This window comes from Pseudopipra pipra, chromosome 12 (genome assembly GCF_036250125.1).
Source record: "Pseudopipra pipra isolate bDixPip1 chromosome 12, bDixPip1.hap1, whole genome shotgun sequence".
Taxonomy (NCBI): Eukaryota; Metazoa; Chordata; class Aves; order Passeriformes; family Pipridae; genus Pseudopipra; species Pseudopipra pipra.
In genome coordinates this window covers 18,362,307-18,385,388 of record NC_087560.1, presented here as the reverse complement: position 1 = coordinate 18,385,388, position 23,082 = coordinate 18,362,307, and the positions used below count along the sequence as shown (strand labels likewise).

The 23,082-nt window shown below is 47.7% G+C and overlaps 2 protein-coding genes across 6 annotated transcripts in view; one reads left to right on the top strand and one right to left on the bottom strand.

Annotated features, from left to right (window-relative positions):
* The window catches only part of CHSY1 (chondroitin sulfate synthase 1), a 78,749-nt gene extending 69,224 nt beyond the window's left edge, over positions 1 to 9,525 (top strand). The window contains exon 3 of the mRNA XM_064669182.1: positions 4,720 to 9,525. Coding sequence (XP_064525252.1) covers positions 4,720 to 6,312 — 1,593 coding nt within the window. The 3' untranslated portion in view covers positions 6,313 to 9,525. The remainder of the gene's footprint in view (positions 1 to 4,719) is intronic.
* Positions 9,526 to 12,938: 3,413 nt separating this feature from the next.
* Positions 12,939 to 23,082, bottom strand: part of LRRK1 (leucine rich repeat kinase 1) — a 76,980-nt gene continuing 66,836 nt past the window's right edge. For all 5 annotated transcript variants that reach the window (XM_064669178.1, XM_064669177.1, XM_064669179.1 and 2 more), the window contains 3 exons: positions 16,819 to 17,654; positions 16,146 to 16,247; positions 12,939 to 14,390 (listed from right to left, as the gene is read on the bottom strand). In XM_064669178.1, coding sequence (XP_064525248.1) covers positions 14,213 to 14,390; positions 16,146 to 16,247; positions 16,819 to 17,654 — 1,116 coding nt within the window. In that variant the 3' untranslated portion in view covers positions 12,939 to 14,212. The remainder of the gene's footprint in view (positions 14,391 to 16,145; positions 16,248 to 16,818; positions 17,655 to 23,082) is intronic.

Below are 23,082 nucleotides of genomic sequence, written 5' to 3'. Positions count from 1 at the left end.
CTGTGGGATCACACATAAAGTATCAGGATTTAAACAGAGAGAACCTTGAATACCCAGAGCTGTATCCAGAGGGTCTCTACAGTCTCCCCCTCCACCACAGGGATGTCATCAGTAAACAAAGCCCCACTGTTCCTTCCCTTGGCAAAGTATTTAATCAGTTGAGCTGTATTGATGACATAAAAAACAGGAAATAATGATCTGTTGTGATTAATAACTGCAAAGTGCCAAAGCTGTGTGAGGGCAGCTACAAGTATTTCATGCAATTCCCTGGGAAGTGGTTGCACTTCAACCAGCCAACAGGACCTGCCCCCAATACACCACCTCTGCTGCATCTGTGGAAGGAGGAGCAAGGAGAAGATGGAGGTGAGCATCTTGCCTATTTTGGCTGCAGAGCTATGGACAGGGGCAGGGCTGTCCCAGCACCGGTGTTACTCCCATAGGAGGACAGCTCCAGACTGGCTGTGGAGAGGGACCACATGCTCATCCCCTCCAGACAGAGGTGCTCAGCACTAGGTGACATTAACCATATTTTAATTAGCTTGCCTTTGTAGTTAAAGCCCATCTTGGGCATTTTGAAACCTGCCATACAACATGTCCTGTCCATGATTGCTTTTCATGAGACTTGTGGGGCTGCGTTCTCTGGGCTTTGGTAGTACAATCTGGAGCTGTGAGAGAAAGCCCTCGGGGGCTAATCCGTGGCTGCAGGCCAGTTTCTGCATAAACTGGTCTTATTTTTAAAGTCCATTTTCTCCAGTACACTTTTTTTTGGCCTGCAAAAGACTTCTTCATTTAAAACGAAGAACATAACACTCTCTCCTTTCAGTTGGTCTTTTGGACACGAGCCAGCAGTGCCCACAACAGCTGTACCACAGTTTAAACATTCAGTCTCTAATGGTTTGGGGAACATTAGGGTTTTTAAGGCTTCAACAGGTCTAGAGTAAATAGTGGTCAATAAAGAGTAGCTCTTCTTTGTATCCCTACGCTCTCAGTGCTCCGCACTAGAATAAAGCATGCTTAGAATATAATCATTGCAAAATTAATATCCATGAAAGGTTCTTTTTCTGAAAAGAATCATAGAGGAACCTGTTTCACTAAAAGAAGAGTTTGCAGGAGTTCAGCTCTCAGAGCTCTGGTAACAGGCATGGGGAGGTTTGCACGTAATGTCTGTTGGAGACGTGCGTGTGCTGGGCTTGTGTCGCTCCCCACGTATGTGTTTAGTGGCTGCTACATGAGAGGAGCAAATAAATTATAGGTATTACTTTTTCTGTGGCCTTCCTGCACCCCGCTATTAATGATGTACACAAGAGTTAATTATGATTTTTTTTTGTCTTCCTTATGGCTTTCCAGTATTGTGTGGAGTTGGAAGTTGGTGTGTGCTAATAGGTAATATTTAGCATAGAGTTTTGGACCCACATAAGGTAGAAATTATGTTAGCAGTGATTTGTGATAGTTGGGCATTGCCCTTGTTAGTCACTGAACCCAATGTTAGTACTGTCTTAGTGATTTGAGCAAGTTGATGTTGGTGAGGAGCTGTCAAACAGCATGGAGGGAACTGCTCATTTCCTCCAAGTTTGTAGATGTGGGTGAGAAAATACAACCACTTCTTATTGTGCAGAAAAGCCTATGAGCATCCCAGGGCTTCTGTGCCCTGGGTCAGTGTCCACGGGCACCTCGGCCAAGGAAGGGTTAAATTGCTCCATTGGCCTCTGGCCACTCAGACTTTGTGTACAACACTTCATGCTGCTGTGAAAAAATAGTTTGTGAGTCCTTGTACTCTCCACAGGGAATTTATTAACCCCTTCCAATACTCTTTGTGTTTCCTGACAGTGTACCTTGGCTCCCAGATGGGCGATTGGAGCTGCAGGAAGCTGGCACATCCCGTGCCCACTGCAGCTTGCAGAATGAAGGGAGACAAGAGGGACACTGGACTAGGAGAGGGGGAGACTTCACAGGAAAAATATTGAACATGCCAGCCTTGCAAGGCATTCTTGTGAAAAATAGGATTATATAGAAGCCTGGCTACTGTGGTGCCTCTCATTAACTGCTCTGCAGGATTGACTGGAGCGCAGGGTTTGGGCAGTTGTCACCTTTTTGGCTGGAGAAAGGTGGCTGTTGATAGGTGCTTTGGTTGTGAATTGCTCTGTGTTGAAGCACCAGTAAAGTCTTGCTGAGATATGTTTTATTTTCAGTTCCGTTTTTGAAGCAAGGTAGTTTTTGGAAGAGGCAAGATGTAGTATTACAAGTTCCAAAGTTAACCAGTGTACCTAAAAAGTGACTCCTGAGGGGCAAGGCACAGTTTCAAAGTATGCCTCTTAACTTTATTTAGGGCCATTTGCTAGAGGTTCCTATCTTTACTTCCATTGGGAAGTTTCATAACATTTTCCTACCCATCGGTATTCTATTAAAACTTCGTTGTGTAATCTAAAAGTCTTTCTGCTTCTCATGGTTTCCTCCTGCAGCTAATTCAGAATGCCCTAGGTAGCAATTTTGGAGTAAATGCATTCAGGCTGCATGGTCTTGATTTTGTTTTCTTATAAATTCAAAACAAGATTTGAAATTAAGTCCTATTGTCAATTTTCCTTTAAATAATGGAAATCAGATAGTGATGTGATTTAAGAACTTTTATCTAATGTCACAATACTCCTGGGAAAGCCTCTGCCTTTAGTTGTAGTTAAAAGGTCAGTAAAATTATTGCCATATGCATTTAGTGCTTCTCATTATTTATATATGTAGCTTGAGAGAGGATAGATCAGTGGAGTCAGTAAAATATCCATGTGGGTCCTGCAGTGTTGGGCTGATCTTGTTCTTCCCGTGTGAGCTCTCCACTGTAATAAATTGTGCTCACAGGACTGACCCTAAGTGGGTGTGATTTGAGGTCTCCTAGAGCCCTTCACAGGAACAGCGAGGTTCAAAGTGACCAAAAAATAAAGTGTTATTAGTAGAGGAAACAATATGGGGATAGAAATGAAGAACATCTTTGGGTGAGTGGAAAAACATGCTTCGTTTGGATAACTCTGCTGAACGTAGGATTAGACCAGGCGACCTCTGCCCGTAGCGCGCTTTTAAATCTTGCATGACTTCTAAAGGGATATTATGCATCTCGACAGGCAGCTCATCTGGGGCCTGCCAAGAGGCCATGGCCAAGATGTTCTCCTTTGGCTGCATTGCTGTACAGATCCATCTATCCTCTGGCCTGGATTGCTCCCAGACAGCAGGCACACAGCAGGGATCACTTGGGGGAGAGCGGGAAGAAGGTGAACTTGAGCAGGAAAGAAGGGGTGGGGGGCTGGGGGTGACCCATGAAATAAATGTCCTTTCTTTCTCAATCTGGCTGAAATTCCTCCCTCCCTCCTTTGCAATGAATTACATTTGTTCAGATTAAAATCCACGCTTCCAGTAGGCACAGCTTGCTCCCGAGCTGTCGGCAGCGATGCGCCGAGTGGCAGCTTTCAGCGTGCACACAGCTGGTGTGTTAAGATAGCAGCAATTAAATCCAGGTGTAAGTTTATTCCTAGCTTCAGTGTCTGTCCACAATAATGGGAAAAATGCAACCGAAGGCCTAATAAAACAGGGCTTGCACTGCCTCTGAGCAGCTGGTAAAGGGAGGGTTTCTGTTCCGGTGATTTTCCCTTTAGTGCTCGGTTTAATTGCCGTCATATTTGAGCCATTCTCGCTGGTTTTTGTTTTAGGTTTAGCTCTTTGCTAATCTTTACAGCCCTTTACAGTCCTTCGTGGTTTATTGACTGTGTTACCTGTAGCAAATTCTACTGGCAGCAACATCGATTGGGTCCAATATTGAATGAAGGTGCAGTGCCAGCTCCTCCGGCAGGTTGATGATGTTTGTGCTGTGACATAGAATCATGATCTTTTTAAATTTCCTTTACCTAAGCTGGTATATACCTTTGGCCTCTAGGGCTTTTTTCTCTTGTCTTCCTTTTTTTTTTTTCAGCTTATTTTCCACATTATCATCGTGATTTCTCTTTCATGCTATCAGCTACTGCCTGTGCTACTGAAAACAGGAGAGCTGGTTTGTCTGCTTTCCTAAGGCTTGTAAATCTAATCTCAGCTCTCTGTCTTCTTGTTTTGAAATAGCAGTTTCCATAAGATGTTTTTATCGTAGTGTACACATGCATCCTGTATTACCTGCCTTCTGGAACTCTAGGAATCTCAGGTATACTTTACTGACATTTTAAAATGACAGCTGTAGCCTTGCATTGCAGCACTGGAAATAATGTATTTGGCATCTTGACTAAAACATTCAGCAACCTGGATTTTGAATGCCTATCCCTGGATTTTTTTTTTATTGTTCTTTATTATTATTATTATTAAAACAATGGGAGGCAGACAAATAGTTAAGAGTTTTGTAGTGAACACTTCATGGTGTTTTTTCCTGGTGATGGTGTGTTGTTGTGAAAAAATGAGCTTACAGTCGACTTACTGCTCAGTTGTTTGCCCGATGGTGATATCTCTAGAATGGGCTGTACTAATCCCAAATCCATGATAGATGTTTCTTTCACCAGTTTACAATGAATAATCCTCTTAATTTCCTTGAATAGCAGCTGGTATTGCTACAACCTGTGCCTAAACCCAAGAACAGCTTACTCAGAAAGCCTTCTGGCCCTGCAAGCGAGGAGGAATTCTCTCCCAGCGGGGTTGCGTGGGCTGACTTTCACGGGGACCGCACTGCCGGGACTGTAATTTTTCCTCTCTCTCTTCTAGATGCAGCAGCTGTTCTACGAGAATTATGAGAAGAACAAAAAGGGCTACATCCGAGACCTGAGGAACAGCAAAATACACCGAGCTATAACACTGCACCCCAATAAGAACCCCCCGTACCAGTACAGGCTTCACAGCTACATATTGAGCCGCAAGATAGCGGAGCTGCGCCACCGGACTGTGCAGCTGCACCGGGAGATCGTCCTGATGAGCAAATACAGCAACACTGAAATCCACAAAGAAGACCTGCAGCTGGGGATGCCGCCCTCCTTCATGCGATTCCAGCCCCGCCACCGGGAAGAGATCTTGGAATGGGAGTTTCTTACAGGAAAATATTTGTATTCAGGTGCCGACGGGCAACCCCCGCGGAGAGGAATGGACTCATCTCAGCATGAAGCGTTGGATGACATCGTTATGCAGGTCATGGAAATGATCAATGCCAACGCTAAGACCCGGGGGAGGATCATAGATTTCAAGGAAATACAGTATGGCTATCGCAGGGTGAACCCCATGTATGGAGCAGAGTACGTTCTGGACTTGTTGCTCCTGTACAAGAAGCACAAGGGGAAGAAGATGACGGTCCCTGTCCGGAGGCACGCGTACCTGCAGCAGACGTTCAGCAAGATCCAGTTCATGGAGCACGAAGAGATGGACGCCAAAGAGCTGGCCAGCAAAATCAACCAAGATTCTGGATCCTTGTCTTTCCTCTCCAACTCGCTGAAGATGTTCGTTCCCTTCCAGCTCAGCAGATCCAAAGCAGAGAGGAAGGAGCTCAAAGACAAGAAGATCAACATCCTGATTCCTCTCTCTGGGCGTTTTGACATGTTCGCAAGGTTCATGGGGAATTTTGAAAAGACGTGCCTCATTCCAAACCAGAATGTCAAGCTGGTTGTCCTGATTTTCAACTCCAACTCCAACCCTGACAGAGCGAAGCAGATCGATCTGATGAGGGAGTACCGCTCCAAGTACCCCAAGGCTGACATGCAGGTTCTTCCCGTGTCAGGGGAGTTCTCGAGGGCACTGGCTCTGGAAGTCGGATCTTCTCAGTTCCAGAACGAGTCTTTACTTTTCTTCTGTGATGTTGACTTAGTGTTTACTGCAGAATTCCTCCAGCGGTGTAGAGCCAATACAGTTTTGGGTCAACAAGTGTATTTTCCCATCATTTTTAGCCAGTATGATCCAAAGATTGTTTATAGTGGAAAGGTTCCTAGTGACAATCATTTTGCCTTCACCCAGAAAACAGGTTTCTGGAGGAACTATGGCTTTGGTATCACCTGTATTTACAAAGGCGATCTTCTTCAAGCAGGTGGCTTTGATGTCTCCATCCAAGGTTGGGGCCTTGAAGATGTAGATCTATTTAACAAAGTCATTCAATCTGGCTTAAAAATTTTCCGAAGCCAAGAAATTGGAGTAGTCCACGTGCATCACCCTGTTTTTTGTGACCCTAATCTTGATCCAAAACAATATAAAATGTGCTTGGGGTCCAAAGCTTCAACTTATGGGTCCACGCAACAGCTGGCTGAAATATGGTTTGAAAAAAATGACCCAAATTTTGGGAAAAGCAGCAATACTAATGGCTCAGTGAGGACAGCCTAATGTCCAGCTATGCTGGAAAAGACTTTTTTTTTAATTATCTAATTTATTTTTGGGAAAATGTTTTTTGATAATTCACTTTTAAAAGACCACACAGGATATATTTTAGAAATCATCGTTGTTTTCTTACAAAGCGCTCGTTTCGAGAAGAACAAGGCCCTTGGGGTTTTTTTTGTTGTTGTGTTTTTGGTTTTGAACAAAACTGTGATCAATATTTGCCTTCAGACAAAACAAAATAATTGCTTAAGAGTTATCTGACCAATCAGCGGAAATCTGACTTGAATTAGAATTTCCTTATGAACAAAAGATTGTTTCCTGCCGTTTCCTTTGCCGTCTTCGTTGCTGGGATTCTGTAAATTGGGACCTGAGCGTGCAAAGCCAAGTGACAAAACGCTGTGTCTAAATGTTTTGGTGTGACTGCTGCCGTGCAAAGATTCTGCTCCTTTGGTTCAGCATAGCCATGAATTTTCAGTTTGTGTTAGACCAAACCAAACCGCCGTGGCGATGAGAAGGGTGGTAATCACACGAGGGGGTTTTTCCTAATTATTTCCTGATTATTTCAGTTTAAAAATACACTTCCACTTATTATGGGCAGGCGACTCCAAGGGAGGGAAGGAAGTAAGCACAACCCGTGATCCGGTTAGTCCCTGTAGAAATTGTTGTGGTTTATATTTGGTCCATATATGGACGGAATGTTTTAGGAATCCGTGGTGGGTTCTGTGTATTGTCCTCAACCGCTGTCCTAGAGCTGAGCGATGCGACCAGGAAATGCTGAGGTGTGATGTGGGAGGGGAAGAGGCTGGGAAATGGAAATCTCTTGCAGCCAAACGGCAGCACGCAGCGAACAGTCCAAGATTCCTGAAAATAACTTGGAAAACTCCTCTGCACCGAGTGTCCTGCGCCCGATCGCATCGACTTTGTTCGGTCAATTACATGATGTTAATGGGAACAATTATTACATTTGATTACTAGTTTTGTTTTGGGATTATTTTTTTCTGTATCTTCTAGACCGTTAATTTATTTAATATCCATTGTTTTAGATTCTTGACCTTTCCTTGAATATCTGTTAGTCATTTTAATATTTTATATATATATATATGTGTGTGTAAATATATATATATATATTAGGAATGTATTGCATCTTCTCACTGATAAGGTAGTGTACATCATACTTATAGTAAATGATCTCCAAAGATTACTTTCTAAAATATTTTTTCACGAATCTTTCTTTCCCCCCCCCCCCCCCGAATTTCTTTAACATTTTTGGAATCACTTCAGTGAGCTTATGAATTTATTTGGTATTCTAAGAGGAACTGGGGATGGGGAGGCCGAATACAAGGAAAGTGTGATCCCTGTGAATGAACACCTAGTAAGGTAAGAAAAAATACACAAAATAAAGTGCCTTAAAGCCAGAAAGGGAACCCTGTACATTGACACTTAGACAGTGTATGGAAATTGTCATTGAGCAGATGATCTCTTGGGACCTACCTACCTGTAAATATCCTGCTCAGCAGAAACAAAAAATAAAAACCAGTGAACAATATATTTTTCTATCATATCCTCCAGCACCATTTCGTCTCATTGCCCTCCGTTCCACTTTGCCTACTCTTTGGGAAGTGGAGGCGAGTGAAGGAATGGAGAAAAGCTGATGCTTAGGTGGTTGTTGCCATGTTTGAAGGGATCTTACAGAGCAATTGCTATTCCAGTAGAAGAAATAACTTGTTCACACGTGTGGAGTACAAACTGCAGCTAGTGTAGAGTCAGTGTCTTACAATATTCATCATTTTCTGGTGACAGTCCCAAGGATGTAGGTACTTGGATGAATTCAGTGCATGGAATTTTTTTTTCCTTCTCTCTCTTTTTTTTTTTTTTTTTTTTTTAAGACTTGCTTCTAAGATGCAATAAAGATTTTTTTTATTTGCAATTGGAGCTGCTCACGTGGTCAGTCCGTATCGTTTCATCCGGCGTAGGCACAGCGCAGAGGTGACATACCTTTGGGAAGTCCAGGTAAAAGGATCTCCCATATTTCCAAGGGTTTTGACCTCTCGTTGTGTTTTGGCCTCTGGAATAAACTTAATGCCACATCCTGTGGCTGTGGAGAAAGGGAGAACAAACCTCTTCATTAGACTTCAGCACACAGCGCTGTTGAGCTCTGCCATCCCCTGGTTTTGACTTTTTCCTCATGAAAAGATTCAAAGTACTTTTGCTGTCTGAAAATATCCGCAGCTATAGATTCCAAATGCATACAGTGACAAGGCTGAATGATGTCATAATGTTTTGTGTATTCAAAACACAGTAAAAATAATTTTGAAGTGGGTTGAGAGCTTATTTTTAATAGCTCTGCCAGTTGTTCAGTATTGGCGTGAGGCTTTTTTATGTAAAAACTAAGTCCCAAAGCAAGAATCTTAGGGATTGCAGAAGTGTTTCTTCACACAAGGGAAAGGGGAAAAAAAGCAACTTGTATTTGTGGCTGCAGAAAAGAGCTTGAAGAATAGGAACCCTAAAGAACCGCACCAAAAGAGAGGGGGGAAAAAAAGCCCTGTATTGGTACTGTATTTATTAACATTTATGATTATGTAGGACTTTTTTTAGCCCACAACAGCTGGTAAAAGCAGAATGTATGTAACTGGAAAAAGCCATTTAATAACCAGCACCGATCTGGTATTGGGTTTTTTTTGCTCAGTTGCTGCAGTTCTAATTCTGTTACCAAATCTGTATTAAAAGTGACTTTTCCACCAAGCTTGCAGGCAGCTCTTGAGGCCCCACATTGTTCACACTGGTCATGTATTTTATGGACTCACAGCTTAAAAGGAATCAATTTTAAAGTTAAATCTCCAATTATAGCCCTCTGTGATAAAGTCTAACTGTATAAAACCCATTTTATAATAAAATAAGTGGTATTTGCTGTTCCAGTTGTAAGGAGATTGACAGGTGGAAGCCATCGGTGATCAGGTGCTAACCCAGCCTTCACAAAAATCCCTTCTGGGGCTGGAACATTTTATCTGCAATTTACTCCAGTTGTTTGGTTTAGAGAGAAGTTTCCTTCATGCTGAGAAGCCCCTTGTTGCTGGGAAACCCCTGAGGGTTTGCCTCTAGGTAGAAGAAAATGAGATGGTTCCATCCTGAAATCCTGAAGAACATGGTGACCAGTCATGTGCTGAGCATTGCTGTCTATTGAGATGCTTGTCTTCTTCATTAAAACAATTAAAAATGTGAGACACTTCTTTCCCTCGTTTTTCTGGTGTAGGTAATCCGGGTTGGATGCTGTGCTGGCCACGGGCATCCTCACAGCAATAAAACTCCCACCCAAGCAGAGCTTTGCAGCCCCTCAGCACTTGGATTTAAACCCTTCACCTTCTCTGAGCACCCATGTAGGCGAATACTGTCCCACATCCCCGTGCCAAGGATGAACTTGCCAATCAGAGCTCAGAAAAAACTTTGCCATTCCCACTTTCCTGGAGCTCACGGGAGTTTCTCACCCACATTGGTTTGTGCTTGGCATGTTGGTGGCCCTGGGGGTCCCTTGTGTCTGCTGAGCCGTGGGAGTGGCCACCTCCCACCAGGGACAGTGTTGTGAAAAACACTTGGGATGACCCATCACCACCCTCACCCTTCAGGGATTTTTGCTCCCTCAGTTACCAAGACAGGTCACCCCGTGAGGTGACCATCAGGGGGACCAACAAAGGAGCCTAAAGCCAACACTGGCGAGGGGAGTTGGATTTATTACCAGTTTTTTAGAAGCACTTCCTTCCCAGCAGCTTTCTTTGCTCAAGGAACAAGGATGGTGAAAAGAGGCAAAGGAGACAGGGAGAGCACAGGCCTGGGAAAGTGCTCACACAGTGGTTTCAGTGACCGTTGTGCTCCATGTGACACACTGAAAGAGGTGAAACATTTGTCTGTAACTTTGCAGAGTCACCATCTGTGGAAGGATTTCAAGTTTTTTTACTCACAGTGGGATTTATTACCTGGAAAACTCAGTGACCAGCTCCGGGCCTGCACAACTTCCCTGGACCAGGCTGGATGGTTCCTTTCACCAAAATCAGCAGAAAGTCCCGCTGACCCAAATCTGCTTACTCTGAGTTTCTGTGGAAGCTCTAACTTTACATTGCAAATTATTGGCCTGAGCTGTTTCGCATGAATACCTGCTAAAAATACCCTGCTTGCACAGCCAGCAGCACTTGGGAGCTCTTTGGAAAGAAAATCTTGCAGAGGCATTAAAAATGAGGAGCAGGTCAGTGCCCTGCCCGAGGCAGATGCATCCAGGTCCCACTGGGCTCCTCCTCTGCTCTGGCCATGGTGATCCCTGGGCTGGTGGGACACTGCCCCTGTGGGACCTGTTTTAAATCAATGTTTTTGTGCCCAGGTCTTCCCTCTGCCAGCGTGAGTTATTGCACTGACTGGAGCAAATTCAGGGGGTTTGATCTCAATTGGAGCTCCAAAAAAGCCACCTCCTCCCTGGGCATGGGCAGTTTGGAGACATCCTGGGCTCCCCAGGCAAGGCAGTGCAGCCACATCCCATGAGGAATCCTTTCCCAACTCTTTTACTGGATTTTACCTGGCTGCTGCTGCCAGGAGCACTTTTATTCCTCACTTCAGACCTGCTGCTGATGCTTTCCCAGGCACATGAAATGTGTCCACGTCCTTTCCAAGCTCCAAAACCCATCTCCCAGCTCTCCTCCAGCCCAGGAATCTCTATCACCTTCTAAATCACATTTATGAGCCAGGTGAAAAAAATTGAATTAACATCAAAAAAATACCAGCCCAAATACCGGGCTGGCTGTGTTTACTTTCACACTTTAATTCAATAAAAACCTCAACTTTAATTGACCTGAATCAGCTCCAACATTTCCAGCATGCTGGACTGGAGTGTCTTGGAAATCGGGGGTCCCCCCTGCATGGCTGGGGGTGCTGGGAGGACTTTGCTGGGGTCCTGCTCCACCTCTCACTGACTGTTTTAGAACAGGAAAACAAACAAATAACAACACCTTGGTGCTTTGTTGACTTTTCACCAAGAGGGCCCACACAGAGGGCACAGTTTAAAATAATTCCACGATAAAACAAACTTCCAAAGCAAACGGGCTGTGATAAGGGCAGATAAAGGCTGTTTGCTGGGTTGGCGTTGGCTTTGCCAGTGTTGGCTTTGCCAGGATGGTTCTGTGTGGTGGGGTAGGACCATAATGGCCCTGAGGAACCTGAATCACTGGGTGTTCCACGTCATGGGTGTTCCACCCCAGTGCAATCTCTGGCACCATCCTCATCCCAGCCCCCATCCTTATCCCCAACCCCATTCCTGGTCCCATCCTTCTCCTCGTTTTCATCCCCATCTCCATCCCCAACCCCATCTCTGGCTCCATCCTCATCTTCATCACAGTCCCCATCCTCATCCCCATCTCCATCCCCAGCCCCATCCTCATCCACCTCAGTTAAGCCTCCAAATCCCGACGGAGCTCCCATCCCACTGCTGCCAGACGGGGTAAGCCGAGGACAGGCCAGCAGCCTGAAATAGCCACAATATTTCCTGTCCTTTTAAAGTTTGCTTAAAGAAAACTAATTTCCTCTGTCCCTTTGGTAGCAGAATACAAAGCAGCCAGTGCTGCCCCTTTCCCCACCTCCCTTAGAAATCATCTTAGTTTTAGCGTGTGGCTCCTTGCTCGCAGGAGGCAGCTGGGAGAAGGGGCAAAGCTGGGGGGGGGGGTCTGGGGCTCCAGCACTGATGGCTCAATTAATTCCTGTGCCAGCAGATCCTGTTGTTCATCTCCCTCAGCTTCCTTGATGAGCAGTTAACTGCCCTGGCACCGCCACCCTCCCACTGCTGGGGCTGGTAGAGGGGGTTAATCCCGTTTGAGAGCATCCGCTTCCCTCCACTGCCGAGCCCCTTCCATGTGCTCCCGCTGCTCCCAGACAGGGCTGAGGGAAACCTCATGTTGACAAAATAAACCCAAGCTCTTTTCTTGCCTCTCCTCGGTCAGCTGAAGGAATAACCCCCTGCCAGGCCCCTGCTTGGGCTTATTTTTAGCGGCTGAAATGAAACAGTGAGGACTGTGATAAGCACAGCTCCCCCAGACCCACGGCTGGGGCTTGGGCAGCCCCTTGTTCCCGGGCTCTGGGGGCTTTTCCTGCCTTTGGCTGTGACCCCATCCCTTTCCCCAGGATGGCTGATGCTCCTCACCTGTTCCAGCCATCAGGAGAGCAGGCCTTGCTGGTAGGAGAGCTGGGAATAAGCACTGAAATCTCAAACTGTTTGAACCGGTGGGAGTTTCCTAATTTTGTTTTTAATTTCTGTTTACTTCTGCCCCTGGAGATTCATTCCCGCAGCACGTGCAGTGCTCACTTAATGGAGCCTTGTGCCTAATGAGGTTTCAGGTTTGCTGAAGGGGGGATTTTATTCTGATTCCAGGGTAGGAACATTCAGGATCTCAGCCGTTTTTGGGAACCAACTCTCCCTAGTCCCAGGAGGTTTTGTGACACACTCGCACCCACCACTGCAGCACCTCTCAAGCTTCTTCACGGGTCCCATGAAACCCAGCTGCCATCCCCCTCTCTCCCTCCCATCTCCCTGACCCGGCTGGGGGGCAGTGGGCTTTGGAGCAGGGATGGGGTTGCCAATAAAAAATGCCACTAGTGCAGTGTCATTTTTGGAGGAATCTGTTTATTTTAAGATACATTCTGTTTCTGAAGAAGGATATTTTAGCAGCCTGCAACAGAAATGTGAACCAGAGGGTTAACCTGCCCGTTCGGCCTTGGCCAGCCTTGCCGATGCTCACACAAGTTCCTTGGGTTAGAAAAGAAAAAAAAAGGTCCAAAATTCAAACTGTACACTTTTATACAGGGTGCATAGCCAGGCTCACTTTTTACACTGCTGTACATGCTTGGGATAACTAAGTGCAATTGGATTCAGAGCCAAAACAGCATCCCAGGCCACTAATGAAGATAAAATACAAGCTGTGGTGGGCGGAAGCTGCACAGACACAGAGGCAAACTGAGCTTATTGTGTTCCCACTGCTCCAGAGTGCATTTCCCAAGAGAAAGAGGAGTGGAGCAGAGACAGCTTATGAACCTTCCCCATCACGGGGCTGCCTTCTCTTACACCAGAAGTATCTGTCACACCCAGTGGCTTTGCTTTCCATCAGCTCCACTGACAGTTGACTTTGCAGCAGTGCAGTGAACCAGCTCACTCACTCGAGGTGCAGCATTCCTGGCAGGTTTTTCTGGGCTCCCTCACAGGAACACTGCACCACAACAGCTTTTAGGAACCAGAAACGCAGTGGCCAGCCACAGCTTACTGCTGCTTCCTACACCTGGGTGTCTGTACACAGGGACTACACCTGAAGTAGCCTCCAACGGAGTTGCAGGGAGGCGGGAAGCAGCCCCACAGTGCAGGGTTTCCAGCAGCAGCATTCCCCTGGGAACAGGGTGGATCAGCCCACCGTGCCCCTCACTGCCGGCCAGCGGGCAGCCAGGATTGGAACGTGCTCAGGCTCCCAGGGAAGAGCTAACGGAGCTCTCCTGGCTGACATACACATGATCAAAGCAGCAGCAACAGCCAGGGCATGCTGAAGGTGAGGAAGGAATTTAAAATGGGGAAGAACAAACTGGAAACAGAGGCATGAGCAGAACTGCAGCCACCTCCGCCTTCTGCAGGGGAGTCTGTGGTGGAGCAGGAGAGCGGAGAGCTGGCTCAGCTCATCCCTGCCCTGCTCACACCCGTTTCTTCATTCCCCAAAAGCCCTGATGGGGTTCCAGCCCCGGGAACCCCGCAGTGCTCACTAGCAGCAAACCAGATGCACACTTCCCCCATCACCCCTCATCCCCTGCCTCTCTGGGCCGTGTCTCCTAGTCCGGGTGTGCTTGGAGCAGGACGCCTCCGTCTCCCGTGGAGCCTCGGGTCCCAGCTCCACCAGCACTACCTCCTCTTGCGCATGCAGGTTTCAAGCCTTCCCAGCTCCTCGTAGGCCTGGTAGAAAATGTCAAAGTCTCTGGCACTCCAGCCCCTCCAGACAGCCAGGCACCGCTCCATGTTTTCGTTCTCAAAGCAGCACACAACCGTGTCCTTTGCTACGAGAGCCGCATCCACCAGCGTCCTGGGGAAGGGAGAAGAGAGCAGGGAAGGGCATTAGGGCAAAAAGCAGCTCTGCAAGTGCAGCACCAGCTCGCGAGCTTCCCTTCCAGCTACCCAATCTTTTCATAAGCTGCAAATCCTTGAGCAAGGAGAACATAACAAAGGGGGATCAGAAGCTGTGTCACAGCAAAACCAAGTTATAGGGGAAGAGGTTTTTAAAGGGATTCAGATGCCTAAACATTCAGGTGAGGGCTTAAGTCTGCCATGGCATTTTGAAGTTGCTGGTAATCTCCTGATTTGCTAAATCCACACACTCTCGTGCCTGCTGCCAGCTGGGCATTTTCAAAACAGCTCCATCATGCCACAGCTAACAGGCTGCTGAGAGATTCCACAGCCTGGAATACAGCATGGAAGTGGGATGGAGCCTGGCTCTGCCAGCTCAGGGTCTGAGCCCTGAGCCCAGAGCAGCAGGCATGGCTATGGTAGCAGCCAGGGATCCGGGAGGTCCATGCAGGTGTCACCCTGCATGACAGCATCATGTTGTACGTGCTTCCCTTCATGGTCTTCACTGAAGCTGGTCCTGCAGATACCCCTGAGGGAGGTGGCCAGGCAGACGATGACACTTTTACCCTTGCAGAGTCCAAGGGACACAAGTCCAACCTTGCTGGGCTCTTTTTACTGCAGATGGGGAAGGCCAGCCCCAAACTGATCCCCAAGAAAGGCCTCTGGATGGGAGCACTGCCCACAAGGGCTGTCCTTGGCAGCTGATTTTCATCACAAACTGCCCCTACAAAGCCCCCTCTCCTCCCTGCTGTGCTCTGCCCTTGAAGCAGTCAGGCACTATCCTGCTCTTTATCCTGCTGGTAAAACAGGGAGAGTCAATGGCCATCATGCCTGCACCAGTCAGGACAAGTGTGAGATGCTGTGTCACCTCACCTTAACTCCATACTCAATTTAGGTGAAGCAAAACAAACCTAAGAGTATCTGTGACCAATAAAGAGAATACTCCCCTCCCAACTAACTGATAAAGACTCTTATTTCTCGAGTAGAGGGAATGGCAGGAGCCTTTTGATCTCCTGTTGTTTTTGCCTGGTGGTAATAAATGACCATTTATAATCCTTAGCACTGCTTAACCTGCATTTGTTTGGACATAAATAGTACAATCCCAGACCGGTATTTAAGTGATCAGCAGGAACACCCCCACCTCTCCAGCAGTTATTTATTTACTTGGACTCTCCTTCGCTGTATGAAACATTTTAAATTAACGTATATAACTGCTCTCCCCTGTGCTCCAGGGGCCGTCCCCGGCCCGTCACTGCCCACAGCACAAAGGTGCTCATTTAGAGCCAGAACATCAACCTGACCCCCGTGAATGCAGCCACAGACAAGCGCCGTGCTCTGCATAAATACACTTCTTGTTCTGAGCGTGGGGCCTGAGCCTGCCAAGCTCCACCAACCTTCTGCCAGGTGCCCTCAGAGCACCGGGAGCCAGCACCAGGCAGGATCAGGCCGACCTTATCTCATTGTTCACGGTGCTGCCTGTTTCATTAGGGGGGTACTTGATCTCTGTGGATTTTGGAGACTCACAGTACATTCCTCTCACCATCTGTCACGCTGAAGAGCATGCACATGCCTCTATGTGCAACCAGCAAATGTGTCTCCTCCAGCTGGGACCTTCTCAGAGGCCGCTGGAAGCCAAGAGGAAGCTCCCAGGAGCCCTCACTGCCCCCCAGTCCCCTTGTGCCCCTGGAGACTGGTGTGACCCAGTCAGCCTCACCCGTAGGGAGCCAGCTCCCCAGCCTTCAGCACAGCGATCACTCTGCCCCGCTGGGTGCCCGATTCCTTCTCCAGCCCGATAACAATGATATCCCCTCCTCTCCTAGAAGAGAAACAAGGGAGATGTCACACATACTCAGCAATAGGGATGCTGACAGCTGAGGAAAATCCATGTTGGATATCCATCCGCTGCTGCACAGCTGCCTGCAGCATGACATCTTGTGGGGAGGGGCACTGCAATGCCACAGGGACATCCTGAATCCACTGCAGTGAGAGATCCTGTGACAGGCAAAATCAGCTTCCCAGTGGTTTCCAGCAGCTCCACAGGAGGCAACAGGACTTGCCAGGGTTGTGTCCGAGCAAGGAAGCTGCCTGCTCCTCTTTGTTTCCTCAGTAGCTGGGGAAGCAGGGCTTTGAGTCTGACCACCCCCTTCTCATTCTGCTGAAATCAATCCAGCAAGACCAGTGGCCATTCTGCTCAACACCAAATACTTTAAAAAGGGGTAGAAAACGGATGTACCCTTGTACTGGGAACAAAGTTTCTTAATGGTAACAACTTTCTGGCCAGGTGAATCACACTGGGAATGCAAAATATCTTGAATTAGCCTGAGTTAACCTCATGTTCAGCCCACAAGGGATTTTGATAAAGTTGCTTTGATAAGGGACCTGCTTACCTGGGGATCCATATGAGGTCTTTCACTGGAAGAATTTTGATGGCTTGGAGATGCTCCGTGTCGTCACCCACAGGCATAGCATCATGATCCAGGGGAGCCTTCAGCTCATTGAATTTCTCAGACTCCTCAAAGTCTGTGGAGAATGGTGCACTGGAAGAGCTCATGGGCGAGCTGGGTAGGCTGGAGGGGCAGCGGGTTACCCTGCTGGGAGGAGAGGAGGAGTAGGAAGACACAGAGCAGTAATCTGTGAGTGAGTCCTGGTGGTTCAGGATCTGGGTGCCCACCTCTGGGCTGTACATAATGCTCATGTCCCCCACTGGGCTGTTCTCCACCGCTCCGTGGTTGATGGGGGCTGTAGCTGGGATGGCTGCCGAGGGCTGCTGGATTGTAAACATGTCTCTGAGGGGGCTGCAGTCTCCACAGAAGTAGCGTGCACAGAGCTGGTAGGTGGTAGCATGGTACATCACCAGGAAGTTGCTTTTATCGTCCAGACACCACACCACCTCCTCCCCGTGACACTCGGAGTTGCAGGCGATGGATGTGATGACCGAGGGTGGGTTGAAGGGCTCCAGCCTCCTGCTGATCTCCATGGAGGAGCAGTCGATGATGAGGATGCCGGGGCCGTTGCTGTACCACACCTCTGCCCCACTGTTGGTGATCTCCATGGCCTTCACAGGGTACGGGTTCTGCCGGGGGTCGTCATCCGAAATGTTGAATTTGGACCTGTTTGCTGTGTGGGAGCACAGGTAGGAGCAGCTGTCCCCTGGCATGCCCTGGGACACTGAAAACACGGCTACAAGTCCATCTGACAAGCCAGCCAGCACCACATATGAGTTCTGCAAGAAAGAGACAGTAGGATCTCATAGAATCACAAAATGGTTTGGGCTGGAAGGGACCTTAAAGATGATCTTGTCCCAGCCCTCCCGCTATGGGCAGGGACACCTTCCACTTGACCAGGTTGCTCCAAGCCCCGTCCAACCTGGTCTTAAACACTTCCAGGGATGGGGAGTCCACAACCTCTCTGTGCCATCACCCTTAAAGATTTTTTTCCTACTTCTCTATGTCTCTGCAATACAAGACCTTTCAATCCCAGAGGCTCTGGCTGCTTCTCGTATACTGCAAGAGCACGGGTAACTTATCCCAGAACAGTGATAACAGCAACATAAAAAGAAGTCATTACCAAGAAGCTGCTGCAGAGTCACACTCCTCTCACCCAGTATTACCTCTCTTTTACTGGCAAGGGCAGACAGATGGACCTGGCAGCCTGCCCTAAAGGTTAAGAAGTTCAAGCTGGAGTATGTCCAGAGACAGCCATCATGATCCTTGGAATCCAGCTGTAGAAACCCAGCTCACTTCCAAAAAGGAGCCAACATCCTCGCAAACGAGAGCATCCAGTGATTGCTCCACATCCGATGTCTGCTGCTCTCAGACCACTGCACCTCCCAGGGACGTTCTCTGGGTCTGGGATCCCTGGCAGCTCAGAGGCATCCTGGTGAAGGGCACAGCAGCAGCAGTTCAGCAAAGCCCCAGCCAAGTGCCACGAACAGTTCTGTGCATTGGTAAGAACCTGCCCCTCAGCGTGCAGAGGTGCTGGCCGTGGCACTGCGGCGATGGATGCCCTCACGTCCCATGGGCGGGAGCTGCTGAGGAGGCCATGGCTCACCGACTCCTCCAGCTCATCACAGCGGTGCAAAATGCTGTTAAACAGACTGGGAAATGGATCTCTTGGGAACAAAACTCCCCGTGACCTTGGGTCTGCACCAGAAACTCCCTGATCTGTGAAGTGGATAGAACAATACCTACCTCAAAGGCCTTTCTATTTCCTCCCTGGAGAGCAGTATATTCTAAAAAAAAGATCCTTTTACCCAGGACTTTTTTGCTGTTGTTTCAATCTGCCTGGATTAAGCACAGCAAACCAAATAGAACCTGACAGAGCACCACCAATTGATCCAACACAACATCACCCCTCCACAGCCTTGCCATGGTGGGAAGCCTGGGAGGGCAGTGAGATGGGCTGAGGGCTTGGAGTCACCCCTTGCTGCTCATAAATTCAGGGATCCTTGTGCCCTTCCAGGGATCTTGGCTCTGCCAGCCCTGGAAGAAAGCTCCTAGGCTGTTTAAACTCCCAGAGGCTGAAATCAGTATGTTGACTTGCTCCAGCTATTGAAGGGCAGATAGTGCAGGGTGTTATTTAACTGACAGCTCTGTTTGCAAGGCTCATGGAGAGTCCTGGACAAAGAGACACTCTCTGCACACCAAGTATGAGTAAAACCACGAGAGCGCTGAGCCCTGGATGACTAATCCAAATCACAGCAGAATTTTACTGTAATGGGAAAAACTAGGGAAGCAAGTGGAAAGTTGTGAAATGGGCCTTGGACTGTAACTCAGTCCAGTCCCAATTCTCTAACCTCTAATTAAAAGAAACCCCAATGACCTGCAGTGCTCAGTGCCGTGTCCTTGCTGCCATGTGCATCTGGTGCAAAGGTTCCTGGTTATGGCTTTGCCAGGGAATTGCATCAATAGGTTGGAACATGGCATGGTGCTTTGCACAACCTGGGTCTAGGGTTACTTTTTCTTTGGAAAGGAGTTCAATTATTTAAAAATGAATAAAACAAAGCAGAACAGCCCACATTTCTCTGGTGAAAATGGTCCAGCTTTTTCAGTCCAAAGGACCCCGCACGAGAGGCATTTCTTCCTAAAAATGGAAAATTTAAATTGAAATGGGAACATCCAATATTAACTGTAATGTGGGTATGTCAACCTGAACTGCTCCCAGCATGACACAGGACACTATTAAAGTCTTCAGAGATTATAATTTTGTCTGATTTGATTTGATTTGAAAATGCTGAATTATCCAAGCATAGGCTTCATAAAAAATATTTTGATTTCTCTGATTAGTGTCAGCTACTGCAGGACAGAATCCATATTCCCTTTTGGGTTCCACAGGCCAAGTTTCCCTGGCACTGAGCAGTTGGCACCATAAGCAGGCAGAGCTGAGTCAGTGACCCCTGCCTGGTGTTACTGGTAATACTGATGCCAAATCCTATCCTGCCTGGGATAGCACAGGGGCTTTGGGGCATTTATTTTTGCTTTGGGGCATTTATTACTCTCTGCCTTGGCTTTGAGGGCTCTTGGGACCTGCTTCTATCCAGCTACTGTTGTTCTCTCTCAGAGAGATAAGAAATGGGGAGTGGGAACTCAAATCACAGAATCACAGAATCTGCCACGTTGGAAGGGACCCACAAGGATCATCCAGTCCAACTCCTGGCCCTGCACAGGACCATCCCCAAGGGTCACATCATGTGCCTGAGAGGATCGTCCAAGCCCTTCTTCAACTCTGTCAGCCTTGGTGTTGTGACCACTGCCCCGGGGAGCCTGTTCAGTGCCCAACCACCCTCTGGGGAAGAACCTTTTTCTAATATCCAACCTAAACCTCCCCTGACACAACTCTAGAACCTTCCCTCAGGTCCTGTCACTGGTCCCCACAGAGCAGAGATCAGTGCCTGCCCCTCCTCTTCCCCTCAGGAGGAAGTTCTAACTGCAGTGAGGTCTCTCCTCAGTCTCCTCTTCTCCAGCTGACCACACCAAGTGCTCTCAACCACTCCTCACACAGCTTCCCCTCCAGGCCCTTCTCCTCCTTGGGATGCTCCCTAATAGCTTAATATATGAGAAATGGCCTCAACCTGCCATCTCTCACGTGACTGAGCCAAGGGAGTGACCGATTTCACGGAAGACCATGGCAAAGGTCACCTCCCCACAGGTGCCACCGACTTGCCAGAGGTCATTTGTTGCTGGTGCAGGTGGTCAGGGAGGCAAAGCCCTCCTGATCAGGGTATTCCAACAGCGACCAAAGGCAGGCAGGGCCGCAGCCTCCAGAAACCTTAAGTAACTTTCTCAGAATTCATTTTCAACATTTGGGCTCCGCAAGGAGCCAACAAAAACACGCAGCAACAAAACTGCATTTGAAGGCTGGGTCCTGCCAGCAGCCCTGCTGTGCCAGGAGGAAGGCCCCAGAGCGGGGCCGTGACGGTGTGGGATGTGCAGGGATGAGCTGGCTCCAGACGTCCTGTCCTGGGGCCGGGGACAGCACAAGGCTCGGGGCCATCGGCACGGCCACTCTGAGAAGGCTGAAAAACATGATACGGCCCTTGACACCAGGGCCTGGTCACCTCCTCCTCCTCCTCTGATCCCTGCGGGGTCTGGCACTGCTGGCAGCACACACAGGGCAGGCTGCAGCCTTTAAATGCAGCTTTTGTTTCCATGTGTTCCAGGTTTCTGCAAGAGGCCAGAGCCTTGCACCCACTCAGGTCTCTCTCTCCCCTCCTCATCTCTTTGTAAGACTGCTGCAAACTAAGTCAGAAAGCATCTTGGTTTGCTGTTTTTAACCTGTTTGTGCACTTATTTGGGTTTTTTTCTGAAAGGAAATTTACTGAAAATTGTATTGTTTACCAAAAAGAATGATACTGGTGACAGAAAGCACGCAACAAAAAGCTTAAATTATACAAGACTTTTTCCTGCTGGGTGAGTTTCGGATTCTGGGCCCCTCTCTGTTGCTTTTAAATTTCCATGATGCTTCCTTTGGATGAGAAACCAAGTTTTGGAAGCTATTTCTTTTGGATCAGCCTTCCCAAGGCAGTCGTAAAGAATTCCCCTTCCCAGCAACATCCCTCGGCAATTCTCTGACTAAAAGTTACCTCACATCTCATCAGCTAAAGGTTTTCTTCCCAGGGAAATGCAATTCCCTTCTCCGCTGGACAACAATGACTCTGATAACGCTGACAGAGCTTACTGGTCACACAGTGAGTGTGACAAGTGTAAGCTTTCCACTCAGATTTTTTTGGAAGAAGAGGTTGCTTTAGTTCTTGCCAACCTGGTCTGCACATCCCCACGGCTGCTGCTCTGGCCATTTCACTGCCAAACTCATTCATAGAAAGGAGAGAGGAAAAAGTAAGTCCAATAAACTAAGAAGGAGTGTGCTGAAGGGATGTGGATTTCTGGAAGGTTGGGTAGGGTCGGGGGAGGAAGGGAGGTGTCTAGACTCAATATTGCTATTGTAGGGCCTGGCATTATTTATGACATTTTCTAGGCAAGCCACAATCTGGAAATAGAAACCAGGAGACATAAAGCCACTCGTAACCCCTGAGGAATGGCTTTGCAAGCTGTGTGACAGTGGAAAAGCTGAAAGTGAAAGACTCGTTCGACTGTCCTGGACAAAACCCCAGGCAGCATGAAAAAGAAATTTGCCTTACACATCAGAAATGAAACTCCACGGCAGAGAAACGCTGCAGGTCCGGGAGCCAAAGACAGCCGACAGATGAAGCCTCCCAGCAGGAGAAATCCACCCCTGTGCCAACTTCACATCGATGCCCTACTTGAGTCCTACTTACACCATGTTTGGAAGTGAAGCAGCACACCTTACACTAACCATCTGCCTTGGATTCAGTCTGCAGGGATGTAGCAGTCCAAGCAAACGAGCCAGAAATGGACAATAGCTCAGGACCAGCCTGTGGTATAAACCAGCCCCACTGTCACTCCCAGAGCTGCTCCACGTCGAGCTTTCAGACACATACCAGTCTGCTGGCATTTGCAAAGACTACACAGCTACCAGTAATGTTGGAACATAATTATATGTTTTCACTTGAGGTGGCTGTAAGCAAACCGGAGGTAATTTAGCTCGAAAACAGTTTTTATACATCTCCCAAGACTTGCCCGCAATAGGCACCCATGTCAGATTTCTCTTGCCAAAAACTGGATGCTGGCCATTCCAGAACTAGATAGACAGCATATAACTTGTGTTATTACCCATAAGAGTAATTATACATGTTATCCATAACAGTATTACCCAAAACAGCTGTATTATCTCAGTGTTCTCATTCAAAACCAAAACAGAAGTGTGGCTGAGCCTAGGTAATATTACAGATGACTGCACACAAATAACAGCACACATCCCAGGAAAACAGAGGGTACAAGAGGCAGGATATACCCACATCCTGAATTAGCACTCAACAAATCTCTATTCTAATTATTGTTTCATGCCCCCTCTACTTTGCTTGATCAGCCTAAACCTTGTCTTCCAGTGATGTGGAAACAGAGCTGGAAAATTTCCTTGCAGAGAAATTTGATCTATTTTGACTATTTTCCCAGCAGGCTTGGAAGTGACAGCTTTGGTCCCCTGACTCAGGTTCTTGCCCACACCTCTGTTTTCTGGCAGAGACACGAAGACCAGGAAACCTTCTCCTCCCAGTGCCAAAATGTTCCTGGGCT